At 39.8% G+C, this 25,587-nt stretch overlaps 1 protein-coding gene across 11 annotated transcripts in view; it reads right to left on the bottom strand.

Annotated features, from left to right (window-relative positions):
* Positions 1–7,239: 7,239 nt before the first annotated feature.
* The window catches only part of RBMS3 (RNA binding motif single stranded interacting protein 3), a 711,391-nt gene continuing 693,043 nt past the window's right edge, over positions 7,240–25,587 (bottom strand). For 6 of the 11 annotated variants that reach the window (XM_004754312.3, XM_013057193.2, XM_013057192.2 and 3 more), the window contains 2 exons: positions 24,397–24,477; positions 21,317–21,448 (listed from right to left, as the gene is read on the bottom strand). In XM_004754312.3, coding sequence (XP_004754369.1) covers positions 21,317–21,448; positions 24,397–24,477 — 213 coding nt within the window. Of the gene's footprint in view, positions 13,844–21,316; positions 21,449–24,396; positions 24,478–25,587 lie in introns of those variants that run through there. The other 5 variants (XM_013057187.2, XM_013057186.2, XM_013057191.2 and 2 more) reach the window with 1 other exon arrangement.

Raw genomic sequence — 25,587 nt, 5'->3', positions numbered from 1 at the left:
GTAGTGATCCTAGGGAGGTCCTCCACCACAAAGTAAGGTGTTTCAGAAATCTCTGGCATATACTAGCCTAAATTTTCCTGAGAGTAAACCATACCAACTAGTCAGAGTCACCATGGCTTGCCACCATCAACCCCACTTAGCTTACTTTCACTTCTGTTCCCATGCAGGAACCCTGGCTCCAGGAAAACCCAACCAAACACTTTCTTTCTCGATGAAGAGGTTCCTCAGAGCCTTCCCTGATCACCAAAACTGCACAGAGATGGATATCACACAACACATATGGCAAAACGTGTGGAAAAATAAGTAGTTCTGGGTTCTACAATTCTACCCTCCACTTCTTGTGTCAGCCAAAACGTAGTGAGATTGACTTGAGCTTCAATGGCATGGCCATTCATCCTTGGACTTTGCCTTCTTATTAGTCTATTTGAAAGACACTCATAGAAGTATCTAGGAGGCCACACTTTCCCCAGATGCTGGGGGGAGTTCATGGAAAGGGACTTTCCTCTTTCAGAGGATCTGGCAAGCAGGTAGTGTCATGTCTCAGGTTTCCAGTCCTTTGCTGGAACATGAAGCATGTGACGCTATCCCCTGTCCACCTACCCTTTCCACATCAGCTTCCACTGGCTGGACTACATTCACTTGATCATTGTGCCCCATCTCTATACCCCAAATTACTGTCAGGGAACCTACCCTCAGGTGCCACATTGTGCTCTCCATGGTCCCAATTGTGCCATCATCCAGAACTGTGTCAGTGATCAGGTGGACAAGAGCACCCCTCAGCGCCCTGCCCCACCCTGTGTCCCTTGTAAGTATATTCCCATTGGCATCCTTCTGATCGAGGCAAGTGGGAATATTTTGTAGAAGGAGTGTGAGAAGTGGCTGCTCGGTCCTGCCTATGCAGCTGACAGCTTGGTATAACTAACTCAGGTTTCCTGAGAAACTGGAGGAGGGTTTTAGCAGAAACAAATATCAACGTTAGCACCGCAGGGATCCTTTACCCAATCTGTGGGTTCTATTCTTAATTTTTGTCTTAAGTCCCCCCCCCATTTATGAGCTCTTTATTTTTATTTTTTAAAAACTATTTTTTAAATTTATTTTGAGAGAGAGAAAGACAGTGCAAGTGGAGAGAAGGGTGGAAGCAGAGAGAGACAGAAAGAGAATCTCAAGCAGATTTCATGTCAAGCATGGAACCTGATGTGGGGCTAGATGGGGGGCCCAATGGGGAACTCAATGGGGGCTCGATCTTATGATCCTGAGATCAGGATCTGAGCTGAAACCAAGAGTCAGACACTCAGTCAATTATGCCAGCCAGGGACATCCCCCACCCAGCCCACTGAGCTCTTCACTTTATAAAAACATCTCTGATACCAAACATCAGTACCTTTGGACCCTACTCAGAGCCCCTGACGTTTGAGTGAGATGTTCCTTTAAAGCGGTACCAGGATCCTGGTTGGTTAAGCATCCAACTCTTGGTTTCAGCTCAGGTTATGATCTCAGGGTCATGAGCTCGAGCCCAGCATTAGGCTCTGTGCTCAGCATGGAGTCTGCTTAAGATCTTTCTCCTTCTCCCTCTGTCCCTTCTGCTTGTGCTCTCTCTTTCTCGCTCAGAAAATAAATAAATAAATCTTTTTTAAAAGTTTCCTTAAGAGATTCCCTTTCTATTTTCTTGTCTCTTTCACTGTGACTTTGTCAAAAGTGACCAATCCATGATAGCAGAAGTTTAGGAATTGTCCCACCAAGGCTTGGGGAAGGTGGCATCCTCCTAGTGTCCGTCTTCTGAGTCTTTCTAGAAGAGCTGATGAAGAAAGCAACTTGGGATTTTATACTCCTCTTCCTCACATCCTGTATCCTCAAACTTAGTTCTTAATTGGAAAGGCTGCCTGCCTTTGTGCTTTTTGTCCTCTAAATCTAAAACTTTTGGGGAATGGACCAGAAAACTTTTTGGCAAAGATCTCCACAAAAACCTTTTGAGGGAAACAGAAGGAAGGAATTTTTTTTTTTTTTCTCCTAAGCCAGCAGGGCCCTTCCTCTCAGCCTCTGAACCTAGGAAAGTAAGTGGGTTCGTTTCTCTCTTAGGTGAGGACGGGAGCCTTCAGTAAGGCCAGCAGAGAAAGGGGTATGGAACTGAGGTGGTAATCACTTAGAACAGTGGCATCTTTGGTGAACAGAGGAAGAGTGATTACTGCTGATCAGGATTACATGTGTGAGTTGGGGGAGCCATTTTAAACCTTCTACAGAACAACAGATTCTACAGAGTAATCCCTTGTTTTATGTGACACATAAACCCATTTTAACTGCACCACAATGGAAAGCTCCCTGGTGGCCCAGAGCCTAGGAGATGGCCTTACTGAGGATACCCAGGGTAGAACACTATAGATGGGAAGCTTGCAGCCTGTGGCTGGCCTATTCGTGTGTTCAGTTTGGGTCTGGGTATGGGTCTCTGAGGGCAAGAGGTCTGCTGACTTGGGAGGCATGGAGCTCCGCGTTGGACTAACAGACACTGCAGTAAGACTCTTTGCTCCTGTCCTATTGTGAAGTGATGATGACTGGGCTGTGCTGCAAACAAATCATTTTGTTGTTGCTACTAAAAAAAAAAAAAACACACACAGGGGCGCCTGGGTGGCTCAGTTGGTTAAGCAAAGGCTCAGGTCATGATCTTGGAGTCACAGCATCAAGTCCCACATCGGGCTCCCTGCTTGGCGTGGTGGAGTCTTCTTCTCCCTCTGACCTCTCCTCTCTTAAGCTCTCTCTCTCATTCTCTCTCTCTCAAATAAATAAATAAAATCTTTAACAAGTTAAATAAATAAAAACAAACACATGAAAAACCCAGAGAAAGGTATGCATTTTGACAGATAAAGATGTTGAATTTTAGAGAGAGGGGAAAACATGTTTCACAAAGAGTATGTCTTAAGTGAGGATCCAAGATCTTTTCACTGCTTGTCCAGCACTTTCTCCAATATTTTGTGACCTACCTATAAGAATAAAATTACATTGGTCAAAGGTCAGAGAGTAGAAAAATTATTTTGGATCCATAGTGTATCCTTTCAAGTCACATCAGTGGGTCCAGCGCTACAGAAAAGGCCAATCTTTGGCTTCATATCTGGCAGATTCTGAGCTTGGATCCCATCTACATCATGAAAACAAGGCCAAGTCTTGTAACTTCTCAAAGTCCAGATTCCCTCATGTTTAAAATGTGATGGCACCTGCACATTCCTGCATGCTTGTGAGAAGATCAGTGGTAGTAGATAATAGATGCTCTGAAGGAAGGATAGCTGGAAGGCAGGCAGGCAGGGACGAGGGGCCCCCACCCTAAGAGGAAACCACCTTTGAAAGGATTTTACACCACCCTGGAAGAAGCTCTCCATCCTTTCCCATGTGGTAGGCAGATGACAAAAAACCTGATTGGATGACAGGCTCAGGGAGGGTTAAATTGAAACAGCCATAAACATACCCATAAAAACCCCAAGACTTAGAAACTCTGGGGGCAACCCTCTTGGGTCCCCTCCCTGTTCCTTCGGGAGATGTGCACTATTACTCAAAAAACTTTGCTTTTGCTTTGCTGCCCATCACGCTTCTGATGGTCTACCCTTTCATTCTTCCAAGCAGCATGACCAAGAACCACCGGCACTAAATGAAAAGAAATCCTTCAGCACGACTTAGAGTTATGAACAGCTCAGGATGGCAGATTCCACTCTCCTTGATGTCAAAAGTGTTAAATGGCCCAGGTGATTTGGGGAAAGGGTAACAGTGAAATGTCCAGCCACGTTGCTGAGGGGCCAAATTAGGGGACAGGCAACAGCAAGGGAGTTGGAAGACCCCGCCACGCAGTGTGGATGGGAGAAGACATGGCTACGTTCAGATTAGGAAGCTTTCTACCTACTTTGCATCAAGCCACAGGAAGGTTAAACATATTGCTCACAAAATTCCCTGATCTAAAATGTTGTCATAAACCAGAGCCTCCTAGAATATGACATCCTCGTAGACAAGAACCATGTCTACTCTATTTGTCATTAAAATATTTATGGAATGTTCGTGTGCCAAGCACTGCTAAATGAATGAGTCAATAAAAAGTTATGCCTATCCATTTGGCAGATACATGCTTTCTTTCCAGAACAAATCACAGAGATGATTGAAACAGCAAGTTATTTGTGGGATGGAAAATGTGAATTGTGTTGGGTTTCTGTGACCAAAGTGATTAGAATGAACATTGAATGCCCTCTACAGAACCAGCAAAAATCCCACACCAAGTGAGACAAACTTCGAAAAAAAAAAAATAGCAAAATTATCTCCCACATTGGCATTTCCCAAAGTCATTGCAGAGGAGGAAACCATAGAACTCAGGGGTTGAGATTTTGGATCTCTTTTTAAATTTATTATTTGTTTACTTTTAGAGAGTGTATGAGCAGTGGGGGAGGGGTGGAGAGGGTAAGGTAGAGAGATCTCATGCGGACTCAGGGCTGAGGGCAGAGCCCCATGCGGGGTTTATTCCCATGACTGTGAGATCATGACCTGAGCCGAAATCAAGAGTCCCACGTTCAACTGACCGGGCCACCCAGGTGACCCCGGATCTCTTTTTAAAAAGACACTCTAGGGCTTCCTGGACACAGGTTCATGGTTAGCTCTCTAACTTGCCAAGCCTCACCTGGAAAATGGAGGCAGTGATAGCACCTATCTCAGAGTAGTCTTATGAGGGTTGTATGGCATCAAGTTTGTGGCGCGCCTGGCACATGGTGAAGGCTCAGTGGTGGCGACTCTTGCTCTTAGAGCCGAACCTTGTATCACGAGTTCTGTTGAGGAATGCAGACTCTGGGATGTGGGTTTGGATTTCTCTACAGGCTGGTTCCACAGCGCCACCTGCTGACCGCTTTGTCAGGATAGTAACCTGCACCCTCCTAAGGGCAGGATGGGAGGCTCCTGACAGTAAGCTACTCCCTCCATCGTTCAGTATTTAAATGAAAAGATAGCCTTTGATGCAAGGGAGACTTTTTCGTCATTATTGTAAATGACAGTCATTTACCAAAATTCCAAAGAAACCAAATCTTCTGAGATTATGTTTGAGTTGTATTACTTTTCACTTAACTAACTTCGGAAAGCAGCGAAGAGTTAACCTTTCTCAGTATCCCTTTAAAAATAGAAGTGTTGGGGCGCCTGGGTGGCTCAGTGGGTTAAAGCCTCTGGCTTTGGCTCATGTTATGATTCCAGGGTCCTGGAATCGAGCCCCGCATCGGGCTCTCTGCTCAGCGGGGAGCCTGCTTCCTCCTCTCTCTCTGCCTGCCTCTCAGCCTGCTTGTGATCTCTGTCTGTCAAATAAATAAATAAAATCTTTAAAAATAAATAAATAAAATAAATAAAAGTGTTACCGATTGTGAATTTTTCTGGGACTGTTAAGAGTTGGAGGAACACTCATTTCTTCTCAGAGAGAATAAATTACAAGGCAGTAAAAAAAAAAAACAACACACAGATATGAGGGCAAGAAAACATGGTTATTTTATATACAAGGAACACCATTATAAAGGTAGCTTGTTTCTTCCCTCTCTGGTCTTTTTCCTCTTATCTTTATGCCTCGAAACCAGAGGCATAATTCTTCTTCAGCAGCAACCTAGGAATTTGTTTCAGGCAGTTCCCAAGCGTCCTGTGATTTGAAGGGAAAATGTTGTGCATACAAGTAGTGGTACTGGTATTACCTTCTTAAAAGTCTGTAATTCCTGAAAAACAAGCGAACAGCAAAAAAGAGCGATTGCTCCAAAAAGAACTCTGATGGGATGTGAGTGAAATGCAAGGTCGTCATCCCGTAATTCATTTTTCTAGGTTTCTCTTCCTGCTTCTTCTGCCAAGAAGGACAACGCGAACTGCTACTCATACGGGGGAAAGGGTTGCATGTGATACATTCTCAGAGCCTGACACTGGTTGATAGCTTTTTCCATATCCTCTCTTGGTTGCTTATAGTATAAAGCAGGAAGATGGCACATAGGAAATGACCTTGTTACAATAGTACCCTTCCTGTATGTTATCATGCATGTTATACTAGGGGTCATGAAACAGAGGGGTTCACAGGTCAAATAAAGATGTTGAAAGCAAGGACTTAGTAATCTATTAAAAACTCATGGCAGGAAGCGAGGTGAAAGCCATGGGGTAGGTCAACTCATTCAGGGTAGTGTTCAAGAGAAATAGAAGGACCACACAGCTGAAAGCTCTGCAGTGTTCATCTTCCTGCCTCTCCCTCCGCCACATCATCCTTCTCCCACCAACTATGTTACCGAGATCAGAGCTAAAATGTGAGCAAGACAGGCCACAGAAATAAGGAGCGAGTGGAACATGCTCCTTCTGAGAGAAGCAAGGGCAGGTAATGGAAATTCACTGATCAGCCCGATAAGGGTGCCAGGGGGTGACCAAATTGAGACCTCAAAAATACTGCCTGCCTCATGTTTCTTATGTATATTTTGCAAATCATGAATACATGGTATCTCGTGTATATTTAGTGCATCGTAAATATGTAGTGTTTTCTTCATCTTTCCATTTCTATTTTTGTTCAGACTCCCATGCTCCACTTATTTTGTCTTAGAGTTTACTTTCTTTGCTGTGTTTAACACGCTGCATGAATTTCATTTATCTCCTTTGCTTTCTCATCTCCTATAGTAGAATTAAATATTGACAAAAACAGCAAATATGTGTTATTTGGGTAGAGAATATTTGTGGCCCTAGAATAGGAGCTCCCAGTGGGCTTAGATGATCCTGTACCAGAGAAATAGAGTTTCTGCTGTTTGCTTACCACAGTCCTCCATAGCTTGAAAAAGGAACACTTCTGATTTTGGTTGACCTGGACTTTAATCCTTGCAGGGTCGAAGTGTCAAAGAATTTTTTTGTGTATAACTCTCTATCTCCTGGTCTTTAAAAAAGATGTATTCAGTATTGGTAGATGTTAAGTATGTTTGGAATAGGAACTGGACTATCCCTGAAGCATAAAGAGTAGGAAGCATGTGTGACATTAGGAAGACTTACAGCCCCCCCACCCCAGCTTGCATGAATAGAATGCACCCTCCTCTCCTAGTTTTTGTTACCATGGATGGTATGGTTCTCTTTCTTCTTTTTCTTTCTTTTTTTTTTTTTTTTTTTTTTTTGAAGCAATCTGCAGGAAGCCAGCAGCATACCTGATTAAATAGAGACACTGCTCCCTCCCACCAGTCCCTCCCTCAACCCATCTCTGGAGCAGTGAAGGAAAACACAATGCCGCCTACTTGATTGATTTTATTTTCATTTTTTATTGAAAGCTTCATCAAAGAAAACAGAAGTTTAAACCTAACATCCACTGATCTACAGAAAGCCCAAGGAATGGGGGAAATGGTAGCTAACTTGACTGTGGTACAGATGAAAAAATTCAAAATAAAACCGGAAACACCATAGAGTTACAGAACTTTCCATGACAGGGACAGCAGTACAAAATGCTCAGAAGTAAAGTTTGAATTTGAATGATGTTTCAGAAGTTCCATGAAGTCAAATATGGCCCAAAACAAGGGTTTTAAAAGAAGCTGTGTCCCTTTTTTTTTTTTTTAAAGAAACTGGGTATTTCATAGCAAGTACACTTTTACATTTATTTTTTGAAATTTAAGATTCCAATTATAAGCATCTTCTTTTTATATAAATGGAAACATTTATTTCCAGAATGGAGAAAACTTTTTCAAGTGTCTCTTTGAAATAGTTTTTATAGTTCCTGAAAAGTATGACATAACTCATTTTTTTCATATATGAGGAAATGACATATTTTGGGGAGGAGGACAGAGCATCTTTCTTAAGAATCTAAGACCAGAGGGTTTAAAATACAAAGCATAACACTAAAGTTACACTTTAGACACTACTTAAATTTGAAAGGATCAGAAAAAATCCACTGGAGTGTCAAGGTCATTCACCCTTATTACTGTGATGCAAAATAAAAATAATAATAATAATAAAACGATGCTTTTTTTTGGCCAAAGATTTAAGATAGGGGTAAGAGTGTATATTTAACCACAAAATGTTATTATATTCTCATAACTCAATTTTGAGTTGACCTTTTCTTCTGGTTAAAATTTCAATAGTGAACAAAACCAAAACAGCTTTCTTTTGAGGGAAGCCAAATACTTCGTTACAGTTTTTTGTTTTTTGGGTTTTTTTCCCTTTGTATTTGCAAGAATACAGCCAACTCTCAATTATTTGCAGTAGATGGGAAAGGAATATTATGGATAATAAAAATCCGTGGTATAAAAAGCACTGACTGTTTTAACAATGAATTTAAACTCCTTCGCTAAATTAAGACTTAACAAAGAAAAAGACTGATTTGAATTTGATTTCCAAATGTTTCTTTTCCACCCCCAGGGTGAACTGCTAATACAAGGAAATAGAGCCCAAGACTATTAAGTTGAAAAAAGAAAACAAAACAAATCTACCAAGTAGATAGTTAGCCCTTCAAAAATTGAGAGTGATTGTATTTCTGCAAGACTCAGTCACTGGGGAAGTTACGAACGTGGAGTGAATAAAATGGAAGGTAAGTGTGATTCCGAGGCCTAGAGGTTATTCCTGCAGACTCCAAGCTTGATCTCACCTCTGCTCTAGCTTTAAAGCTTCCTGAACAGAAGAAGCATTTCTTAAAATATTATTTTCCTTTCCAGGGGAGCAGAAGTTATCCAACATTTTTTCGTATCACAAGGAGCATATGTATTGGGGTATAAAACGAAAGAGAAAAGAAACCAATCTCACCTGTCCCACATGGGAAGAGATCTTTGGGGTCACTCAGAGATCTTGTATTTAGCTTTGTACTTTCTTGAACTTAGTATAGTCCACAAAGGACAGCCAAGACCGAGAGCACTTAGATGAAGGGACCGATTTCATATTTAAGAATATTGGGTAAGAAGTGTTGAATTTGAGTTAGACTCAACTGTCTCCCAGTGTCACGGTGGATGTCATTTGTAACAAATTGATTCATTAATGAAATCCCATTATCACTCTGTCACAGGAAAGGAATAGTGTACAGAATCAATGAGCCTGTTTAAATTCCATCAGTCCCTCAGATTGGAGGGAGATGCTGTCAGTCTTGGTGAGCTCAAAAATTTGAAGGATGCCAGGCACAATAACACAAAAAAACAAAGTCTCATCCTTCACTTCCTACTGTGCACAAGATAATGTAGATCAAGGCTCTATGACATGTTTAAACTTTATTAGGAGGTGTGATTCCTCAAATGTTCTGAATGTTGTTTATACACATACATAAATATTCCCCTTCGTTTGATTTTATATCATCTAAAAGCATTTATCACTGAAACCCACTTAAAAATTTCTCTCTGCTTATCAGCTCATCTGCAGTGGTTCGCACACGCAAATTAAGAATGAGACTGAATTGTCAAATGTATTTTTAGTTTCCTACTAACATTATAATCTGTCTAGACAGTCCATTGAAACTTCGGAATCATGAAGAAGACCGCAAAAGTGCTATTCAAATCAAATCTCACTCTTCATTAATGGGGACTTTAGGTCCCCGTAAAAGATACATAGAATTCCCAAATATTCAAATAATTTTTTTTTAGGAAAAAAAAAAGCTACTCTATTTTTTGTCACACATGAATTGAAATGATTTCCGCACAGTTTTGCAAGGGGTTGATGTATTCTGCAGGGACAGTGACCTTGCTGCTCCATCCAGCCTTTTTCTGCTCTCAGCCTTCCATCTCTAATATGAGTGCTTTTAATACCATGTAGTTTTTCACTAGAATGGGTGGAAGTGAGTCTTACATGCTGTCAAATGTGGCAGGTCTGTTAAAGTCACAGGAAGAATTGATTCAAGTGAAGCATGGAGACAACATCTGAATGATTGAAATTTACCAAGAAAACAGCCAAACTGAAGACAGGTACAGGATTTTTTGTTTTTGTTATTTTTAAGAATATTATGTCACCTGCAACTATCAAGGCGTGCCCGTCTTCAAGAACAAACAGTCACTGGCACCTGCTAGCATTGTCTTTAGTTTAACTAGGGTCCAAGATAACTTCAGAACACATGGCCAAGCATTGAGTAAACTATGTATAACTTGTCTCCCTGACAAAACCTTATTGTTGTTACAAGAAAACCCACTCTTCCACTGACCATGTAACTAGAGTTTGAGCAAGATAACATTTATCCCACTTGGATTGTGGCTTTGGTTTGTTTCCTGATGTTTAGAAGCCCTGGCAATTAAAGTCAAAAGGAAAAAATGGAAATATCTGAATAAATGTTTGGAAATCTGATGAACCAGAATACTTACATTTAAAAATAAAAAAGTGTCCTAAATAGGATTAGAATCACCATAATATCAGTTGCCGATTAAATCAAGATTCTGATGTCTGTATATATTGAACACATATTTTGGTTTGTTTTAGTCTTCATACAATGTAATGCTGCTTACCTGTTCATGCTTTTTTTTATTCCCCCAGACTTGACTCTTAAAAACAGTCATTAGGTAAGATGACAGATGCAAATTTGAACATGTGCCATTTTTCATTTTTCCTTTTTTTTTTTTTTTTTGGTTTGAAATAAGATATATTCTAGAATGGCATGATATAAAAAAATTCAAACACAAAACACACATGGACACATAAAATGACAGGTAATTTCCTTGTGCCTGAAGTGGCTTAAAAAAATTGAGATCATTGAAATTTCATAGTTGAAAAAAATGTTTCTGAATGTATAAATAAAGCAGTAGTTTTGAATAGAAACAGGAAGTTACCTAGGCACATTCATCAGCCACATGGTAGCTACCTCTTAGCCTCATTGTTGATTGCGTAAATGAGACTTTCTTTGTATCACATTGGTTTTGTGTGTGTGTGTGTGTGTGTGTGTGTTTTACAGAAACAAAAGTAAGCATGTTGGTTTCATAGTCAAATGAATTATGCCCAGGATAATCCTTATTTATACAAAGAGTTCAGAGACTGAAAAAGAGAAACAAAAAGCACAGTTCCTATACATATTCCTTATACCCCCTGCAACTCAGGGGCCTGCTTTGCAAAGATAAAACTTAAGTGCCACCCTTGAAATACATGAGAAGCTTGAAGGACAGAACAGAAGAAAGCACACATCTAGGATTCTCTTGAGAGCATGGAAAAGCATTAAGGATGGGTGTCACCAGATGGAATTTCTCTGTAGCAGCACATGCTACATTTTCTTGGATCCATTCATGCCTCTGATTTGACCGCAAAGATAGGGAGCCACTTTCTGGATTTGAGTTTCCAATTCATGGGGTTTCAAATAAAAGAACTGGGCCCGTTTCTGTTAACAGGTCACAAATAGCTGAATACTAACAATTTCAGAACAGCCAGACTCATTACTGATATTGACCTAATGGGAATGTGATTTGCCTTTTAAGGTGGTTGTTTTTTTTGTTTTTTGTTTTTTTGTAGTTTTTAAAAGCCTACCCTGTTTTCTTTAACAGTGCACTTCACGCATTTCCCTCTTCCCTCTGGACTAAGACAATTTCCCTGGACTTCGTTTGTGCAAAGACTTTCCCCTCTCTGCTTCTAATGACCCCTTCAGAAAGCAACTCTGGTGCATGGTTCAACTAACAAACTTCATCAGTCTTAATTTCAGGTAAAACTATACAGGTTGAACATGGATTCCATGAGTCAAATATGCAGAGATGTTTGTTAAGTCAATCTAATTCATTTTAGACAGTTTTGCATCATTCTCTCAATGCAAATATATCTCCTTTGGCTTTAAAGATTGAGCAAACCTAATACTTTTGGTTCTTATCAATATAAATCATACAATTTCTTGATTGTCAACTAGCATTTTAAAAGCTTACCTTAACTCCACTAACAGAATCCTCAATCTGATTGGTCCTATGTCTCAGAGAATTAAACAGAAACAAAAAGGTCTATTTTTGTCCTTCTTCTGACAACACCAGGGTATGAAAATGCAATGACAGGAGGCAAGAAGAAGATAGCCCCTCCCCACTTGCAGAATCAAGGTGACTATTCATGGTAGATAAACAAAGACTGAGGTGAGAAGACAAAACCTAAAGGCATTGAATTGAAAAGGAAGACTATTGTTACAAATACAATGAGACCTTTTCAGGAGACCACTCATCACTTAACAGAATATCACTAAGCTGTTTTTTGTTTTGTTTTGTTTTGTTTTTTGACAGGTGACCTTTCAGACCAGTTCCGGGAAGGACCTTTAGTTCAAAGTTCACAGAAAGGAATTTCAACCTAAACAAGGGTCTCCACGTATCAGTGGCCATTCACACAGGTGTCACCATTCAAGAGAGCTAGTAAGGAACCAGAAAAGCTCACAGATTGAATAAAAAGCCATTTGGCTCTGTCAGTTGGTATCCAGAACTCTTTCGGCAGAAACTGCTGAACACAGCAAGTGCAAGCTTTTCTACTAGAACCAACAAATGCATGTTAACAAATAAACATAAACAGAAACAGGAACAAAAACAAAAACAAAACACCTTTTGTTGTGTTTTGTTTTGCAGTATATAAAACACCAGTGGAAGGTAGTTTAAACAAACAACAAAGTAAGAACTGGTCCGGCCATGTAGGTCAAATAAAATTCTTAAAAAGAAAAGAAAAGAGAAGAAATGGAAAACAACCTCTATCTTCTGGACTGCAATAGGGTGCCACTTCATCTTTGGTATAAAATAGGCCATCCATAGGCTGAATTTGATCACAACTAGGAAAGACTACAGAAATTGTCAACAATTTCTCTATCTATTGCTTTTTTTGTTTTTTGTTTTTTTATGTTTTTTGCACTTTTTGACCATAAGCTCCTATCTACTTAAGTTTTTTTTTTTTAATGCTCTTAAGCTAGGTTTTGCAATGTGACAAGCAAAGCTGACTAAAAACTTTGTAAAGCTCATAAAAAAGACTGCAGATAAAAAGCACTAATGCTTTTGCTAGCGATCACGCTTTGTAAATAAAAAAAATCTGCATTCTGCCCCCCAAACACGCATTATTTCTAATGCAGTTGTTTTTAAACCAACATTAATAACTTTACCGTAAAATGTTTTAGCCTTCTAGAATGATTCAACACTTAAGACAAAGTTCATGAAAAGTCCCAGCATTTTCCCAATTCTTGCAGTTGTCATGGTTTCTTTTATCAACAAATTTTCTTCAAATGAAGAAAAACATTTTCTTTTAAACTGTACAGTTTTTTTTTTCACCCTAAAAACTCATAGTCTTAAACTTCTGTACCAGTTAAAGCCGGCACAATATTTCAATTCTTTCTTGAATTTTTTTTTTTAACAAGACGTTGACAGCTTGCCTTGAGAGCCTTTGACGTCCTTAAAATTAAGGCAATTAAGATTCAAGATAAACCTTACCTAAATATTTCTAAGAAAAAAATAAAATAAAAAACCAACCCACTAGATTTAAACAAAAAGGGGAAAAGAAAGGGTAGCTTAATTACCGAGGAAAACAATTTGTTTCCATTTCTGCTTTGCCCACCTCTTGACATCTGATTTTCTGTTTTAAAAAAACAAAAATCTGTCTACATCTTCTGGTAAATTCTGAATTCAAATGGTCTTCCAGATAAAATGTCAGCCTTCTGTGTTTTGTTTTGTTGTTGGTTTTTGTTTGTTTCCTCTTCTGGGATTTTTTTCTTTAAAAAAAAAAAAAGATGGCAAAAATAAACTTTCAGACCACATGAAGGAACCATTTGCACGGCACATAAAAACACTTTGTTTTCACTGGGTAAAGTAGAAAATAAAAAAAAAAAAAGAAAGAAAGAAAGAAAGCAAGAAAGCATTCCATCGACGCCTGTGCAAACTGGAAGCCAACTTCCTGTTCAATGAAGTTTCTTCGTTCAAGGCAATGTTTCCAACGAACATTCTTCAGTCTTGTTTATGGTCTGTGGAAACAATTGAGTTGAGTGTTTGTTACATCAAAGCAACTGTGAAATCACCTCATGTGCTCTTTTCTAGTGAGGTCTCTTTAAAAGATACCAAGCCCTTTCAATATCTATAAAATTGTACTAGTTTTAAGTCCTGTCATTTTCAGACAAATATATATTTAAGCCAGAGAATTTGCTCACATTAAATATCAAGGCTAACAGATCAAGAATATCTTTCAATATAAAGCAGCAAATTTGACAAATACAGGCAGACAAGCAATACTCCCTTTGTGCGCAGAACCCATTTTTCAACGTCTGGTTTATGTTGTAGGTAGCCCAGAAATTCTTTGAGTAATGTAGTCCCTTCAAAACTCCTGTGGGATACATCACGAACTCGCTCAGCAAATGTGCCCGTCCCTGTATTACCCAAGACACAGCAATGGTTGTGTGTCTTCCCGTGTTATTCACCAAGTATGTTCACAGAAGCCTTATCTGGGCCATTAAAATAGTAAGACAGTTAAGGGGCAGTGGGTTTTGTTCACTTTCTCTCATTCCCTCTTCTTCCTTATTCACTCATCTCATCAAGATTTTTAATTCTTGAGAACAAGCCCTATATTCTACAACTTTTTACTCTCCAGAAATCTGGTAGACAGTATGTACACAATAGGTGTTTAACTAGACAAAGTCCTCTTATACTTAAGCCACCACAGACTTGAATTTTGTTAAATAACTTCAGGGATGTGCTATAAAAATGATTTTTGAAACTATCTATACTATCTATGGGTCAACCTTTTTTTCGTTTTAACTTTTTTTTTTTTGTCAGAGAGAGTGAGCACAGGCAGACAGAGTGGCAGGCAGAGGCAGAGGAAGAAGCAGGCTTCCTGCTGAGCAAGGAGCCTGATGTAGGACCTGATCCCAGGACGCTGGGATCATGACCTGAGCCGAAGGCAGCCGCTTAACCAGCTGAGTCACCCAGGCGTCCCTATGGGTCAACTTTTTAATTTTTAAAGATTTTATTTATTTGTCAGAGAATGAGAGAAAACACACATAAGCAGGGAGAGCTGTAGGCAGAGAGAGAAGCAGGCTCCCCACTGAGCAAGGAGCCTGACCTGGGACTGGATCCCAGTACCCTGGGATCATGACCTGATCCAAGGCTGAGCTACCCAGGCACGCTATAGGTCAATTTCGGTGAAGCCCACTTATCTCAGTGCTCTGCAGGTTCCTCTGACGCCCCATCGCTTAATTAAGTAAAGAAGCCTCAGCGTTGCTGAGGTTGTACAGGGTTGATCACTGCACAAGATGCATGGCTGAGAAAGTCTGTGGAGGCTAAATTGCCACCCAAAGTCTGATCCCCAAACTGTGTCCTCTGGGTAGGGCTGCATTTGCTCTGAGCAAGTGGCTTTTATTCAAACTCACAAAATGCCCTCCAGGATGCTGCAAGGTGCACAGCAGGTAGTCTGGGATGATCCAGAGAGGTTCTTTTTCCTACTTTGCAAAGAGCACTCAAGGGAAGCAGCTAGGTATCTCGAAGCCTGATGAACTTGTTCTTAGAATCATGTAAGAAAAGCACCTAGCTGATAGTCGATATTTCCATTTTAACCAACAGTTTAAGTTTCTAAGAATACATATTTTGTGAGTTTTATGTGAAAAAGTGAGGCTTCTTTTAAGAAGAAATGCAATTAAAAATTCCGTACTATCAGCAACAATTAGGGAAACTCTATTAGCAGCAGTCATGGGAGCCAGAGTATATATTTGATCTCTATTCCTTTGCAAAGTGCAGACTTAACTCCATTTATTTCTAAACAAATCTACCTTGTTGTGGTAACAAAACCTCCCTTTGTTGGGTTTTGTGTTTTTTGTTTTCTGGTCTGTTCTTTCCTCGCACTCCCATCTTCCACCTGACTGCTATTCATTTAGCAGAAATGCCTATTACAAGGTGACTCTCTGGAACAGCTACTCCCTGAATGGCTCTTAGTCAATGGGCTACCCTAACATTGAACACCCACACTGGTCTTGAAGATCCATACTTATGAGCGTGGTTACAGCTACTTTCAAGCTGTAACCTTACCAAATGTTCCCAGTGGCCCTCTCCTTGCTACATGCCAGCAGATGGGGAGCAATGAATGGTCGTCCTTTGCATTTTCTTGGTTGCTAGCTGCAGTTGGAAGGGACAAGGCGTTGGTACTTAGTAGAACTGAATTCAGTCCTATCCACCTTCTCAGTCCTAGACGAGGTGTGAAAGTGCACTTTTATGTAAGGTTTATGTATTGTGTTGAAACTTCTCATCCTCCCAGCCCCCAAGAAAGCAGAGTGAATAGATTAGGGAGTAGCAAACCACAGGCTTAGAATTCTAGACTTTTAGAGATGGAAAGACGTCTTTGAGATCATCTAAGGATGCAGTGTCCCCCAGTTGGGGGGAAACCGCACATTACACTCCCAATCTTGCACTACCCACAGGTAAACTAAACATACAGGTATGGCACCAACCAAGAAGGGTATCAGTACAAAATCAAACGTGTTTAAAGAATGAATTTTTTTAATTAGTATCAAGATAATCATCCTGTTGACAGTGAACATTTTGTTACATTCTTTAGTAACTTAATATGTACGAAAAAACTCTCAGAATTCCTAAGTAGGAAGTCCAGTCTACAGGCTAATCTTTCAGGAAGTGAAATGTTTGATTTATCTGGCCCTCTAGGCGGTCCGTCCATTAGCATTTTAATAGCTTTGAAGAGAACTGCAATTAAGAAAGCTGTTCACTTAGGTTAGAGGGTGTTTGCTCACACTCCCTGGGACCCACCCCCCATTCGGACCCCAACTCCGGGGGAATGGTGGTAAATCCCCTCTCAGCACTAAACCCTAATTTACACTCTTGAGAGAACACTGATCTATCTCTTGCTCTAAAGAAGAGGAAAAGGAGGCTCCAGAGGAGTTAGTGACAACTAGTAGGTGGCAATTAGAATTTAACTGTGCTTGAAGACTCATATTTCCCAAGCCCTGGTCATTTTTAAGATTTTAAGGATTTCTTAAATAGCACACACACACACAAAAAAAAAAACCCTGCTAACTGGGACAGAAACTGGAATTTCCACAGAACTTCCAAAACAAACCACAGGTATCACATCTGCCTTTGCAGATAAGAGCCCCTAAAGTCCCTTTTGCATGAGTAGCCTCTTTTAACAAGAAAGAAGAAGAAGAAGAAGAAGAAAAGCATGAATACAAAATGTGAAGAACTGTTTTTTAGTTTGGAAAGTGGAATTTGGAATAGTAAAATATCTGCTGCAAGAGATCCCAAATATAACCTTTCTATTCATATATGCACATCATTTCTACTTCTCAATCTTCGATCCCACAACCTTCTGTCTGGATGTCTGTAATTTTCTTCAAAATATCTTTAGTATAGACATTATAGTACTATATCTATGTGTGATGGGTTAAGCTACTTTTCCCAGGCACTCAGCTACCCTCATCCAAATTTCACACCCCACAGGGGGTCAGTTACCATTTAATGAGAAAGGCCAGAGGTTTGCACAAGTACTTTAGTATCTCAATTAGCATAATGAGCGTCAGAAATGGGTGGCCTAAAGAAAGTAGCGGCATGTTAATTAGCACAATGATGCTGGAAATTAGCTGCCATTTGTGAAATCTGGAGTATTCAAGATCACTTGGATAGGCTAAAATATTTTAGAGATCCTCTCCAGTGTAGGTGAAAGCTACAGTTAGAACCTACGGACAATCGTAGCCTTTAACTTTAGGGATACTGCTTCTAGCTTGATCTCAAGACAGTTTATTAATTTATTTGCCCATTTGGTCTCAAATTATTAATTTATTTGTGCCTGCTTTCTTATGAATGCTTCCCTGAAAATGGCTCTGTGGCAACTCTTGCATTCCCTCAAACTTTTTCCAGGCACAGTTATATAAGAAAAAGAGCCCAGGTGTCTACATAACCCACAGGCTTAGCTCAATCCCCAGTGTCTTCTTAAAGGGTTCCACAGAATTTCATGCTTTACCATGACACAGATCAGCTTCTCTTGGCTGAGATGGATAAAACCTTGGATAGACACACATTCATTTCTTCTTTTTAGAAAATTTCAGAATAGATTGTTACCTATCCATTTATTTGACCTAGAATATTATTTTTGTTTTCATTCACTATGTTATTGTTGTCGTTTCAAATCAAAAAAGCTCCCGGCACTTAGGTAGCATGTCAGAGAGAGGAAGTTGGAGAATATGAACAGGACATGTTAACAAGTTTCTCCAGGTTTAAAGATACGCACATGAGGCCATGCAAGGGGTAGTCACAGGGCACAGGTTTGAAATGCCCCATGTTCCTGTATGCTTTCATCTCTGGCATGTCACCATGAACTTGCCCTGTCGAACACGCTGTAACATACATTTCTGCATAATTAAGTGCAAAGGAAAATTCCTCCAAATGAGGAAACCCTTCACCATAATGCATACTGCTGTGAAGATATGTGTGGAGGGCTTCTTTCTCTGATACCTATCCTCTGTGGAAAGGCCCACTTTATCAGCCATAGGAACCTGTAGTTCAAGGCACGTAACCATGTGACCATGGTGGGGAGTTAGTTTTAAAGTGTTTTAGCACTTAAAGCTTTCTGTCCAGACTCCTTGGACAGTTCAAGGAAAAAAGCTTCTTTGAATTGACTTATTATAAGGATAATTAAATCCCTTATCTTTCTCTGCAGATCAGGGCCTCCTTGGTTTTCATCTTATCTGCCCCCGGTTAGTAGCATCTCCAGGAGCTTGTTCAGAATTGTAATGCCCAGTTTCCACTTTCCTCTTCCTTTAGTCTACCCCTCCCCCACCTCTGCCGTCCCCTCTCCCTCGACCCTATCACCCTTGCCACCATCTTACTTCAGACCTTTGTTCCCCTCTTGTCTGAATCCTTGGGATGCTGGACTGTTCCCATTGCTTCCAAATCCATTGTTTACCTCAGCTGGGGGAGCATTTGTAGAACAAAGGAAATGCTGTCCAAACACCTCGGTATGACATCTGATATTACAATGTGGCTCCAATCTGTTTTTTTACACTGCTCTACTATTCTGAATCCCCTTCTCTGAAAATCACGCTGAGCTTTCTCTGACTTCGGCCAACCTGTTACTCCGCCTAGAACGCTCCTTGACTATGTGTAAGACTTAGTTCCAGTTGCCACAACTTCCACCAACGCTGACCCAGTTGAGAAAAATAAAATGCATTCTCCTATTACAACAGTATTCTTTAAAAGAGCCCTGTTCGTTTTTTTCCTTGCAGTAGACATATCATGTCTATGTGTATGTCTAAATCCCGTACTAGATTATAAACTCTGGAGGGCAGGGATCCTGTCTCCCAGTATAGAAACTGGCCTGATGCTGGAAACTCCAAGTGTGGAATGTTGGCATTCCTTCCCTTAAAGCCTTCCAGAGCTTTTGTGACTCTTTTCAAGTAAAACTGAGAATGATTCCTGTAGACAAAGCCAAATATCCAAGGACCAAAAGCTTTATAAAAACTGCCTGTTTGACTGTCTCCTACACCCCTCCCAACCCCTCCCCCTTCACCACACTCTAGCCACAGGTCCCTATTCCAGACCTTTGGACTTCCTGTTTTTTTCTGCCTAGAATGTTTTTTCTCCAAATCTCTCCAAGATTAGCTTGTAATTATCTTTCAGATCCAGCCTCTGTGAGAGGCCTTGCCTGATACTAAATCTTAGGTATTTATCCTGTCACTTTCTACCACAAGAATCTTTTTTAAATATTGGCTCAGCTTTACAATTCTGTGGGGTTTTATTATTTTTTATTATTTATTTATTTATGTATTTATTTTATTTATTTGTTTGCTGATTGGTCCACTGCCTATGAGTCTACTCCCAGCGGGAAGTAAGCTCCAAGAGAGTAGGAAAGGCACTTGCCTCCTTCATTGTTCTCTTCCTGGCCTCTGGAATTCTGCGGGCCACAGAGTATGGCTTTATCAATAACTGCTGACTGGGGAGGATGAAAGCATCTCCTTTATTTATCCAGGCATCGTTGAACTGTTAGCAAGAAGGGTGCAGATCACTTGTTTCCTCATTATGCTCTGAAACCGTGAAAGCCGGCGTCGCCTACTCACCAAGTGTCTCTGGCCAATATAGTAGCTTTCATTTCCCACCAGTGTCTCTCACCGTGCTTCCCCACAGCCAGTGTCTGCTCCCTTCTCACAAGTGACCCTCTGAACGGACTGAAAAAATTCCAGTATGCCAGGAACACAGAGACTACCGTATTGTTCGGTATGTGCAAAAGGGATTCACGTAGGCGATAGGTGAATTGAAAATACAAACTAGAAACAAAACGATCCCCCAAAATGCTTGACTCTTATGGATATTTCCCGAAAGTGGTTATGTGAAAGTAATAATAATAGTAATAAAGGTTAAGTCACGTGGTCAGCACATTTAATTTGGAAGACTACCTTTAGAAGCTAAACTACTTATAGGAGACTCCATTACTCTGATTAATCTTTCCACAAACAAGTTTCTCAATATGTATCGAAGTTAAATAGGAATGATCAAGAAATGGGAGCAGCACTCTGCAGACGGGAGGATCTCTCGGGAATTCTCCAGTCACTGGGGCTTTGACTGCTACCTACAGATTAGAATACTTTGCACAAGACATCTGTATATAGATTGAATTTTTGTTAATTACTTTGGTTTCAAAACCTCCCAAATTTTAGTCTACATAATTACTCAACACAAAGCCAACTGTGCTTTATAAGTGGCTTAAAGATTTGCAAGAGTAATTCTGATACATGATTATTGCTTTGTCATTTAATTCCTAAATAAGACTCCACATTGATTTAGATTTCACAGTACCCTTTTTCATGAACTACTTTACTGGATGTTCAAGGCAGCCCTGCAAAGGGAGTGTTACTGTCTTCATTTAAGAATGCATGCAGGCTCACTATCCATTTCAAGTGGGAATATTAGAGAATTTTTCCCAAAAATTTGTATGGAGGATTTTTTCTTTCTTTTTTTAAATGCCCCTTTCTGTATTTAAGGCTTCTGTGAACTCCTGTATAAACTCTGGGCTTGACCATGTGATTCGCTTTGGCCTAGGGGGCAGTAGTAAATGCGTCCAAACGGATTGAGAAGTTCTTCATTTGCGCTTCCTCTCTTGCTGCTCTCTGAATTCTGGGACTTCCAGGTGAATAAGCTGATGGAGGATCAGAAACACATAATCCAATTGCTTCCATCATATTCAACCAACAGACGACCGACACCCAGAAGGAGAGCTATGAAAATGACCATCAGCTGTCCCCAGATGCTTGAGCAATTCTAGCCAAGACCAGAAGGTCAGTTCCATCTGAGGTCAGCTCAATTTGCTGATCCACATAATCATCAACAAAAATAAACGCTTGTCACTAAGTTTGAGATGGTCCATACTGCAGCAAAAGCTAACAGCTACACATGAGAGAATGATGGTGAGATGGTCGATCTTAAGGAGAAGAGCTCAGCGTAGCCCGAACTTACTTAGACTGTTGGTAAGAATATGCAGGTGCATGTTCGCTGGATGTGTCCACTGCTATCTGTTGCTGCTGACCACTGGTGTCCTGGGATGAAGGTGCCACTGTCTGGGGAGAGGTATCAGCAACAACACCCTAAGGAGGCAAATAAGAACACAAAAGCCTTACTGGCTTTAGCAAAGGGTCTTCTTCCAGATAGATGACAGGGAATACCTCTGTTCTGTTTGGCTTGAGTAGAGTTGCACTCAGTCAAATGAAGCTATAGGAAGTACCCAAGGGAAAACCACAGAGCGCATTTGGATAAAGGCTGAGGAATTCCCTTTAGTGTGTCACCAAGAGGACTTGCTCGCAGAAACCTCTACCACAGTTGAATGGTCAGAAAATCATTTTCACCAAACTTAGAACTCCTAAGCCATGGTTGCATATAGCCACACTAAATAATAATTTATTAATCAAAAGCTCATGCAGGATTCCTATAAAAACTTGTATATTCAAACATTTCCCTGGGGTAGTGTACCATGTCATGTCTCTGACATGGCAAAACAATGGCTCTGACCTAAATAGGAAAGGAAAGGAAAGGAAAGGAAAGGAGAAACAAAGCAAGACAAGGCAAAACAAGACAAGGCAAGACAAGAATACATAAAAGCTTGGAATTCGTTTAAAAGAATACTGTTAGGTAGGTTTTCCATTCAGCAATTTGCTTTGTCTTGTTTTCTACAAAATGAACTAGAATTCATTTCGAGGTTTCAGAAAACAAACATCCTTAATCCCGATTTGCTACTTCCCGCACCCTCTCGTTTCTCACAGATGCCAACAAGGATGCCAACAAGGAGTTGATCATCATTAGGGAGAGATGCTTGCTTTGAGAAAGGCACACATGGTTTCATATGGCAGGTGGGAGGCTTAGAGAGGGCATCTCTCTAAATACATTCTCTTGATTTTATTCAGAGTCTTGGACACCTTCAGTGATGTCAGCTTTCAAACCTTCTTGGTCAACTCTCTGTCCCTAACTAAACGTTCCTTAAATTGTTCCTTAGAATCCAAAAATTCTCTTTTTCCCCCTAATATACAATTGGTATTGTGCATTTTTCTGAATGTCCCACCAGCACTTATTTGTGTGGATATTGGTAAGTTTTCAATGAGTGTTTTATAGGAAAAATATATTGGTGCTTTTTCTATAATTCAAAGCAATTTATCAAAGTGTACCTCCATTTTTCTTCTTCTCCTTTTCTTTCTTTCTTTATTTCTTTTTTCTTTTCTTTCTTCTTTTTTTTTTTTTTTTTTTTATTATTATGCCCAGCGTGGGACTAGAACTCATGACTCTGAGATCAAGAGTTGCATGTTCCACCTACTGAGCCAGCCAGGTGCCCTGACTTGAAAGATTTCTTTTTAACTATAGACATCTTTTTAAACTATATTTAGACTGTTTCTAATAAGTCACATTGTTAAATGTGTCTCATTATTTTATAGTCATTAGAACACTCAAATTCTGTAGATAAGCACATCCATATGTCAGTGTAGACAAAGAAAAATGCAAATATGTTGTAGAGATCTATGCTTAACATGCCTAGAATGTCTAGATTCTGATGATCTAGATGATTTTTGATGGTCAAATACATCATCAAACAACAAACAAAACCAAAGAAAGCCCACATGTATTTTAATCAGGTAGTCTTAAAATTCTGAAAAGCCAATTAAAACTTGATCAGTACTGACTCATTCTTTGGGGTCCACAGGCCCAGAGCACATAAAAGATTTAAAACTGAACCTCTTTGGTTTCCTAAATTACATGATGATGTCCTCTTAAACTTCTGTGTTTCCCAAACCTTGGTACTGGCCAACATTTGTCATACACCAAAACAAACATTGTGTAAGATCGAATTTATTCTGTGAAGATTTCCCCAATCTCTATAGTTGTAGAGACTGAGCAAGTCATGGTAGACCTCCCTGTGGAGTGATGACAGCACTCAAGTTGCTGGCCAACTCATGGAGTAGGAATAGCATGGCTTACAGAGGCATCCCTGCTGATGGGAAGAAATGCACTGTGATCATAACAGCAAATGTCATCAGGAGAAGGGGAAGTGTGGGAAGAGACCATAATGACTAGGACTACACAGAAATACACATGTCTAAGTGTTTCACCACTATCTACATAGCTCTATGCTCCTTTCTTTCCTATGTAGCTTGCTGGCTCTGTCCGGTAAAATAATTTTTACTGGAGATGGATTCAGCCCAATAAAAAGAGAGAAGGAAAGGGACAAAGCTTCCATTAAAGATAAGATGATTTCATCATTGAGGTAACCACAGCAAAGAGGGTGCAACTTTTTTTTTTTTTTTTTAATTTATAGGAAGCCACAAACTTGCCAAGTTTCATTCACTAAAGCAGTGGTTATTAATCCTTGATACATATTAAAATCACCTAGTTTTTTTTTGTTTGTTTTGTTTGTTTCTTTTTCACCTGAGATGTTTTAAAAATCCTTATGTCCGGTCAATACCCCAGACAAATAAATCGGAATCTGGGGAGAGGACCCAGGCATAAATATTTTTTAAAGCTCTCTAAATAATTGCAGAAAATAATATACAGAGATGTTTGAGAACCAGTGCACTAATGTGAAGATAGATTCCCAAGGTATCTTGTTAAAATGCAAATTGTGATTCAGTAGGTCTGGGTAGTGTCTCAGACTTTGCATTTCTAACAAGCTTCCCACTGATGCTGATGATGACCCTGGTCCAGGGAAACTCTTTAGTAACAAGGCACTAGCAAACTCATTCAAATAGTTGCAAACTCTTTTTTCTGCCCTACTTATGAGTTATTTGTAGTTAACATTTGATGGGGTAGTGATTTGGTCTCCGATCTTTATAAAAACAATACTCTCCTCTTACCTTTATAGCATATTGATTTATTTCATGTGCAATGCACAACATAGGCATGTTGGTGTACTTTCATACAGTGAACTTGAAACGTCAAATTTTAGAGCAACCCCAAGACCACAAATAAGGATAGTCTGGTTATGGGGGACCACGGTGCATGAGGCTGAGATCTGTCATCCCTACCTCTTTCTATAAGACAGAGACCGACTTACTTCAATAGAAACAGCTGTCGGAGGCACAGGCGTGTACTGGGGAATGTAGGTCCCTTGCATAGGAGCGGCAGCAGTCATATACTAGAGAGAATCAAAGAAAAATGCAGGTGAACTTGAGATTGCAACTGGCGAGAAAAGTAGATATCATATGAAACTGTTTTAGATGTGTAGCCCACAGCCAGTGCATTATCACTCTTCATTTTGATCAACGACGAGGCAGTTCCTATTCAGTAGAGAATGACTTGTGCTTACTGATTCAGCATGAACAGCAGCCCACCTCCATGGTATCCCCCTTCCCTCGCTTTGTCTTTGTAACCATTCTATCTTAGTTCCCAACATGGCAGTTTCACGTCTGAAACATACATTCTATAAGGACAGGGATGATATGTTTTGTTTTTTTTTTTTTTAAATTCTCATTTTATTGCTAGCACGTATCACATAGTAGGCTCTCAATGAATCATTTGTTGAATGAATGAATCATCAGATTGTTAGCATTCATTTTTTTTCTAACTTAAAAGAGAAATAGAGGAATAATGCAAGAGATATGCATATAGCAATATTCAGAATTGGCACATGTTCTCATTTTGTCATTTTCCTATTACTTTTTTAAGTGCAAAAGAAATAGTATTACAGATAATAACAATAATGACAAAGTCTCCTTTGAGCCCTCCCCCCTTCCATATTCACGTCACTGGCAGTATTTCTTTTCAACTCCTTTAGTTCTCCAAATGTTCTTCATCTGGATGGACAATGAAACAGTCAAACCATTTTTCACTAAGTTGCAGTCTTCAGTCAACCATGTGTTGGAAATAAGCTGCATTTTTCCACTGTAGAAAGGGAGCCCCAGGAAAATTACTTGCTCACCCACAAAACCCAAATTCCATATTCCCATGTCTAATGCATATCTCCCCTGCAAATTCAACATTCTACTCTTTAAGAATAGAATTTTCTATATGGAATCAGCTGTATTCCTGAGCTTCTGAACTTGACTAACATCATGAAAACGTCAGAACCAGCATCATCGACTGAAGACAAGTTCTCTCCATTCACGAATGTTGAAGACCTGATTTTGACAGAAAACTGCAAGCCTCTGCTAATTTATTCTTCTAAATTTTCTGAGTTCAAATATAAATGCCACGCATCAATATGCAAAACCTAAATTACTATGTCTTGTGTATCTTTGTACTTTCA

Source organism: Mustela putorius, unplaced genomic scaffold, assembly GCF_011764305.1.
Source record: "Mustela putorius furo isolate JIRA1106 unplaced genomic scaffold, ASM1176430v1.1 tig00003834_pilon_pilon_pilon, whole genome shotgun sequence".
NCBI classification, from domain to species: domain Eukaryota; kingdom Metazoa; phylum Chordata; class Mammalia; order Carnivora; family Mustelidae; genus Mustela; species Mustela putorius.
This window is presented reverse-complemented; position numbering and strand designations above follow the sequence as displayed.